A 7,811-nucleotide genomic window follows, 5' to 3' on the forward strand; every position below is an offset into this window, starting at 1 on the left:
ATACCATCCTTGACCAAGTGATGTTTGGCAAAGGTACTCCACCGGATGAACAGTTTAATGTAATAGCATTATTATATCTTACTGATACAATGTGATGTGGAGTAATTATAAAATATGGAGACTCTAGAATAAAAAATTAAAAAGTAACAAATGATAGTACAAAACCAGACCTTTAATTACAAGTACATATATGTAATTGTATTTAAGACTTAAATTTTATCAAAATTGGTGCACTGACTACTGACTCAATACAAATGCAGGGAAAATGCTTTTAATTTACCTCAGTAGTCACTTCATACTATTAACATGATCATATGTACATACACTGCACACAAGTATAGCTTTGTATAAAAAACAAAACTATAGAAAACTATGATCCATAGTTTTTGACAAAAATGGCTATGAGAAAATTTTCCATTTAAAAATTTTGGGATACAAGTTTTGATGTTGTATACCTAGTTTGCTGATTTCAATCAAAATTATGTTTCTATGGATTGTAAAATTTTTTACTCCAAAAGCCTTGCAACTCTAGTATACGGTGCTTGTCAGCTCATGAAGTGTGCTTTTTGGTGACAACTATTTTATTATTTTTAAGAGAGCTGAACTGCTGTTTTAGAATAAACCATATGTGTCTGTTTTATGTAAAACATATCAGAATAAGGTCTAATTTTAATTCTAATTCTGTCTATTCCGGGCTAACTAACTAAATCCCAGGTCTAATACAAACCTTGTACATCAACACTGATTGTAGCCACTGAAGCTCCAGCAACATTAGAAGCATTACAATGATATGCTCCAGAATAAAAGGTAGTAATATTAGTAATATCCAGCCTGGTTGAGCCCTCAGTTATGAGAAACAGGGAATTATTAGTGATTACTGATGCAGCAAATGTCCATTGGATCGTCGCCTTAGGATTCCCAACCTCATTCAAAACACATCTCAGTGTTACACTTGAGCCACTCAATACAGCCACATATAGTACAGGAACTGAAACATTTGGGACAATATAATTGACTAAAATTTTAAAACCATATCAATTAAATAGGTCTTGTGAAACAAAAAATTACTTACAGTCAGTGCAGTTAATTCCCTGATAGTCAGTGCCAGTACAATCACAGGTGTAATTGGAAGGAGCTGAAACAAGTGTACAACTACCTCCATTCTGACAAGGACTCAGTTCACATAAATTTGATAGTGAACAAGTACAGGTAGTAGTGTTTAGAGTATAACCAGCTTCACAGCTATTGTTACAAACTAAAATGTAAAAAATAATTATTTATATTTGAACTATGATTCTCATACTAAAGTAGAATACTAACCAATATTTAAGTATTTGTAAACACGATATAAGTTGGTGTAAGATTGGAAACCAGTACAGTTATAAACTCCTTCATGAGTTGATTTACTTATGTTCCTTAATATCAGAGTTGAAGTTACAGTAATATCTTCACTGTAAGTGATAATGGAGACTCGACTGTTGTTAGTGAGAAAGGTATTTAAAAAATACCAGGACACAACAGGCAAGGGAAGACCAGAAAACCTGCAATATGCAGTGAAGGTACCTGACTGGTTCAGAGTTACATTGACTGAAGGAGGGACACTCCCAACATAACTAAGAGGTTCTATATACAAATAAAAAATGAGTAGATTGAAATATTTTCACTATATACACACTTACCAAAAACAGTAACATTCACTGAAGTGTTTATGATTCTGCTTTCAACTAGATCATTGAATGCTTGACAAGTATAATATCCATGTGAAGTTAATGATCCCACAACAGTGAGCATAGTAATGAGTGTATCTGATTGATTACTACTGGTATACTGATCAGTAGGTATAACTATACCATCCTTGAGCCAAGTGATATTTGATAAAGGTACTCCACCAGATGAACAGTTTAATGTAATAGCATTATTATATCTTACTGATACATTGTGTGGTGGAGTAGCTATAAAATATGGTGGCTCTAAAATATAAAAAATGACAAATGCACCCAACATGGCATTTGCATGCACCAAGTAAAATAATGGCACAAACCTTGTACATCAACATTGATTGTAGCCACTGAAGTTCCAGCAACATTAGAAGCATTACAATGATATGCTCCAGAATAAGAGGTAGTAATATTAGTAATAGCTAGCCTGGTTGAGCCCTCATTTATGAGAAACAATGAATTATTAGTGATTACTGATCTAGCAAATGTCCATTGGATTGTAGCCTTAGGATTCCCAACCTCATTCAGGACACATCTCAGTGTTACACTTGAACCAGCCAACAAAGCAACATATGATACAGGAACTGAAATATATGGGACAATATAGTTGACTAAAATATAAAAACAGATTAACTTGCATTGTGAACAGCAAAATTCTAATTACTTACATTCAGTGCAATTAATTCCTACATAGTCAGTACCAGTACAATCACAGGTGTAAATAGAAGGAGCTGAAACAAGTGTACACCTACCTCCATTCTGACAAGGACTCAGTTCACATATATTTGATAAGGAACAAGTACAGGTAGTAGTGTTTAGGGTATAACCAGCTTTACAGCTATTGTTACAAACTAAAGCAAAAAAGGAAAAAGAGAATGAATTACATGTCTATCCAACATACAACACTAACCAATGTATAAAGATTTAGAAACATTATATGTAGAGGCTTCAATACCAATACAGTGGTAAACTCCTTCATCAGTTGATTTCTTAACATTCCTTATTCTCAGAGTTGAAGTTACAGTGATATCTTGAGTATCAGTAGTAATAGAGACTTTACCAATGTTACTGAGAAACTTGTTTAGAAAATACCAGGACACAACAGGCAAGGGAAGACCAGAGAAACTACAATTGGCAGTAAAGGTATCTGACTGGTTTAAAGTTATACTGCTTGAAGGAGGATCAATCCCAACATAACTAAGAGGCTCTGTATTATTTAAAAGAGAATAAGTAACATTAGTGGTTACAAATACTTACCAAAAACAGAAACATTCACTGTAGTGTTTATGACTCTCCTCTCAACTAGATCATTGACTGCTTGACAAGTGTAATATCCATGTGAAGTTAATGATCCCACAACAGTGAGCATAGTAATGAGTGTATCTGATTGATTACTACTGGTATACTGATCAATAGGTATAACTATACTATCCTTGAACCAAGTGATATTTGGTAAAGGTACTCCACCAGATGAACAGTTTAATGTAATGGAATTATTATATCTTACTGATACATTGTGTGGTGGAGTAACTATGAAATATGAAGGCTCTAGAATTAAAATTACATTATCAAATAACTCAAATAATAGCACAAACAGACCTGTAGTCAATTACAATTGTAATTATAATTAGAGACTCAAATACCATTGCAATTTTGTATAAATGCGATTGTAGTTGAAGCTTAAACGTGAACAGACTTTTAGTTTTCATAGGCTATACTAGATACCGACTCAATACAGATACAGTAAAAATGCACTCAATCTACCTCAGTAGTCACTTCACATTATTAACACAATCATGTGTACATGCACTGTACACACGTGGACGAAAGTGTCACAATCATATAGTGCTCAACTTTCTGCCAGCTCATGAGGTGTGCTGTTTAGTTTGCTCAGTAGAGCTTTGTTGAAAACCCTTCTCCATGGTAATTTGCCAGAAACAACTAGGAAAAATTTCTTTATTCTATAATTTTTTCTGTTGCATAACATGCTCTGACATTGCATATCTATATAGTTTGAGCTGATTGCAATCAACAATGAATTTTTATGAGTTTTAAAATTATCACTTCAAAAGTTATGCACTCCAATGTAGCACTTGTCAGCTCATGAAGAGTACTGTTTTGCTCACTTAGCATACATATACGTTAATACTTTTATGACAGGTCAACTGTGGTTCTAAAACAAACCATATGTTTCTGTTTCATGCAAAAGTATATCAGAACAGGGCATAATTGTAATTCTAATTGAGTCTTTTTTAATAATTGAATGTGTATTTGTAATTGATCCCAGGTCTGGTACAAACCTTGTACATCAACATTAATTGTAGCCACTGAAGCTCCAGCAACATTAGAAGCATTACAGTTATATGCTCCAGAATAAGAGGTAGTAATGCTAGTAATATTCAGTCTAGTTGAGCCCTCAGTAATGAGAAAAAGTGAATTATTAGTGATTACTGATCCAGCGAATGTCCATTGGATTGTAGCCTTAGGATTCCCAACCTCATTCAGGACACATCTCAGTGTTACACTTGAACCAGCCAACAAAGCAACATATGATACAGGAACGGAAATATTTGGGACAATATAGTTGACTAAAATAGAGAAAAATGAATAAGTTGGCAATGGGAATCATTGCTTACAATCAGTGCAATTAAATCCAACATAGTCACTACCACAATCACAGGTGTAATTAGAAGGAGCTGAAACAAGTGTACAACTACCTCCATTCTGACAAGGACTCAGTAAACATATATTTGATAGTGAACAAGTACAGGTAGTAGTATTGAGTGTATAACCTACTTCACAGCTATTGTTACAAACTGAAACAAAAAAGGAAAAACAAAATGCATTACACGCCTATCTCAACACACAAAGCTAACCAATGTATAAGGATTTAGAAACATTATATGTAGAGGCTTGAATACCAATACAGTGGTAAACTCCTTCATCAGTTGATTTTTTAACATTTCTTATTCTCAGAGTTGAAGTAACAGTAATTTCTTGAGTATCAGTAGTAATAGAGACTCTACCAATGTTACTGAGAAAGTTATTTAGAAAGTACCAGGACACAACAGGCAAGGGAAGACCAGAGAAGCTACAATCGGCAGTAAAGGTATCTGATTGATTCAAAGTTATACTGCTTGAAGGAGGATCAGTCCTAACATAACTAAGAGGCTCTGTATTATTAAAATAAGAATCAGCAACAACAGTTATCACACATGCTTACCAAAAACAGTAAGATTCACAGTAGTGTTTATGACTCTCCTCTCAACTAGATCATTGACTGCTTGACAAGTATAGTATCCATGTGAAGTTAATGATCCCACAATAGTGAGCATAGTAATGAGTGTATCTGATTGATTACTACTGGTGTACTGATCAGTAGGTATAACTATACCATCCTTGAACCAAGTGATATTTGGTAAAGGTACTCCACCAGATGAACAGTTTAATGTAATGGAATCATTATATCTTACTGATACATTGTGTAGTGGAGTAACTATGAAAAACGAAGGCTCTAGAATTAAAAGTACATTATCAAATAACTTAAGTAATATATAATAGTACAAACCAAACTTGGGGTCAATTACAATTTTAATTATAATTAGGCACTCAAATACCATTGCAATTTTGTATAATTGCAATTGTAGTTAAAGCTTAAACCTGAACAGAATGTATTTAGTTTTCATAGTTTATATCAACTCAATACAGATGCAGTAAAAATGCACTCAATCTACCTCCGTAGTCACTTCACATTATTAACATGATCATGTGTACATTTACTGTACACATATAAACGAAAGTGTGACAATCAGGGTTTCCCAGTATAGTGCTTAGCTTCTTGCCAGCTCATGAGATGTGCTGTTTAGTTTGCTCAGTAGAGCTTTGTTGAAAACCTTTTCCATGGTAGTTTGTCAAAAACGAATAGGAAAGAATTTTTCATTTTTATAATTTTTTCTGTCGCATAACATGCTCCGACATGCATATCTAGTTTGAGCTGATTGTAATCAACAATGAATTTTTATGAGTTTTAAAATTATTACTCAAAAAGCTATGCTCTCCAGTGTAGCACTTGTCAACTCATAAAGTGTACTGTTTTGCTCACTTAGCTTGCTTTATGGTGACATTTGTGTTATTACTTTTATGACAGCTGAACTGTGGTTCTAAAACAAACCATATGTTTCTGTTTCATGCAAAAACATATCAGAACAGGACATAATTGTAATTCTAAATGAGTCTATTTTTACGCATTGAATGTGTATTTTTAATTAATCCCAGATCTGGTACAAACCTTGTACATCAACATTGATTCTAGCCACTGAAGATCCAGCAACATTAGAAGCATTGCAATGATATGCTCCAGAATAAGAGGTAGTAATATTAGTAATATCCAGCCTGGTTGAGCCCTCAGTTATGAGAAACAGTGAATTATTAGTGATTACTGATCCAGCAAATGTCCATTGGATTGTAGCCTTAGGATTCCCAACCTCATTTAGGACACATCTCAGTGATACACTTGAGCCAGCCAACAAAGCAATATATGATACAGGAACAGAAATATTTGGGACAATATAGTTGACTAAAGTATAAAAAAACAGATAAATAATTGGCAATGTGAACAGCAAACTTTTAATTACTTACATTCAGTGCAATTAATTCCTACATAGTCAGTATCGGTACAATCACAGGTGTAATTAGAAGGAGCTGAAACAAGTGTACAACTACCTCCATTCTGACAAGGACTCAGCTCACATATATTTGATAGTGAACAAGTACAGATAGTAGTGTTTAGAGTATAACCAGCTTCACAGCTATTGTTACAAACTATACAAAATGCAAAATAAGAAGTAAATTCATGTAAACGTATGCATGTCTATCTCATACAATAGCTAACCAATGCATAAGGATATGTAGGCAGTATATGAAGAGGAACCAATACAGTGGTAAATTCCTTCATCAGTTGATTTATCTACATTCCTTATCGTCAGAGTTGAAGTTACAATAATCTCTTCACTAGAAGTGGTAATGGAGACTCTACTGTTGTTACTGAGATAAGTAAAGTTATTTAGAAAGTACCAGGAAACAACAGGCAAGGGAAAACCAGAGAAGCTACAAATGACACTAAAAGTATCTGACTGGTTTAGAGTTACATTGCTTGTACTCCCAACATAACTTATAGGTTCTAAATGCAAAACAAAAATGATGAGACTCAATAAATTTTCATTATTTACATACCAAAAACAGTAGCATTCACTGAAGTGTTTATGATTCTCCTCTCAACTAGATCATTGACTGCTTGACAAGTATAGTATCCATGTGAAGTTAATGATCCCACAACAGTGAGCATAGTAATGAGTGTATCTGATTGATTACTACTGGTATACTGATCAGTAGGTATAACTATACCATCCTTGAACCAAGTGATATTTGGTAAAGGTACTCCACCAGATGAACAGTTTAATGTAATAGCATTATCATATCTTACTGATACGTTGTGCGGTGGAGTAGCTATGAAATATGGTGGCTCTATAAGAAAAAAATTCCATTGAAAATTATGTTAATGCTACTTGCACACACAAACCTTGTACATCAACATTGATTGTAGCCACTGAAGCTCCAGCAACATTAGAAGCATTACAATGATATGCTCCAGAATAAGAGGTAGTAATATTAGTAATATCTAGCCTGGTTGAGCCCTCACTTATGAGAAACAGTGAATCATTAGTGATTACTGATCTATCAAATGTCCATTGGATGGTAGCCCCAGGATTCCCAGCATGATGTAACACACATCTCAGTGTTACACTTGAGCCATTCAGCACAGCCACATATGATACAAGAGCTGATATATTTGGGGCAGCAAAGCTTGCTAAAGATATAAAAATCATAAAAACAACCCCATTAGATATTGCTTACATTCAGTGCAATTATTTCCTTGACATGTATTCTGTAGGACACAAGTACAAGTAGCAGCGTCAAGTGCATAATTAACTTCACAGAGTAGAAAACAGCCTGTAAAAGAATGGAGTTTACTTATATAAAGCACAAGAACTATGCAGAAGTATTTTTATTATAAAAAATACAACTCTTGCAGAG

At 34.0% G+C, this 7,811-nt stretch overlaps 1 protein-coding gene across 1 annotated transcript in view; it reads right to left on the bottom strand.

The window, feature by feature from the left end:
- Window positions 1–412: 412 nt before the first annotated feature.
- The window catches only part of LOC109586452 (hemicentin-1), an 8,363-nt gene continuing 964 nt past the window's right edge, over window positions 413–7,811 (bottom strand). Inside the window, exons 4-21 of the mRNA XM_020002638.1 lie at window positions 7,632–7,766; window positions 7,297–7,584; window positions 6,951–7,241; window positions 6,610–6,897; window positions 6,357–6,539; window positions 6,007–6,294; window positions 4,942–5,232; window positions 4,595–4,891; window positions 4,355–4,534; window positions 4,019–4,306; window positions 2,976–3,266; window positions 2,629–2,925; window positions 2,387–2,569; window positions 2,042–2,329; window positions 1,680–1,970; window positions 1,321–1,623; window positions 1,073–1,255; window positions 413–1,015 (exon numbers count right to left, since the gene is read on the bottom strand). Of these exons, the coding sequence (XP_019858197.1) occupies window positions 717–1,015; window positions 1,073–1,255; window positions 1,321–1,623; window positions 1,680–1,970; window positions 2,042–2,329; window positions 2,387–2,569; window positions 2,629–2,925; window positions 2,976–3,266; window positions 4,019–4,306; window positions 4,355–4,534; window positions 4,595–4,891; window positions 4,942–5,232; window positions 6,007–6,294; window positions 6,357–6,539; window positions 6,610–6,897; window positions 6,951–7,241; window positions 7,297–7,584; window positions 7,632–7,766 (4,664 nt within the window). The 3' untranslated portion in view covers window positions 413–716. The remainder of the gene's footprint in view (window positions 1,016–1,072; window positions 1,256–1,320; window positions 1,624–1,679; window positions 1,971–2,041; window positions 2,330–2,386; window positions 2,570–2,628; window positions 2,926–2,975; window positions 3,267–4,018; window positions 4,307–4,354; window positions 4,535–4,594; window positions 4,892–4,941; window positions 5,233–6,006; window positions 6,295–6,356; window positions 6,540–6,609; window positions 6,898–6,950; window positions 7,242–7,296; window positions 7,585–7,631; window positions 7,767–7,811) is intronic.

Source organism: Amphimedon queenslandica, unplaced genomic scaffold (genome assembly GCF_000090795.2).
Source record: "Amphimedon queenslandica unplaced genomic scaffold, v1.1 AMPQUscaffold_12870, whole genome shotgun sequence".
In the NCBI taxonomy this organism is placed as follows: domain Eukaryota; kingdom Metazoa; phylum Porifera; class Demospongiae; order Haplosclerida; family Niphatidae; genus Amphimedon; species Amphimedon queenslandica.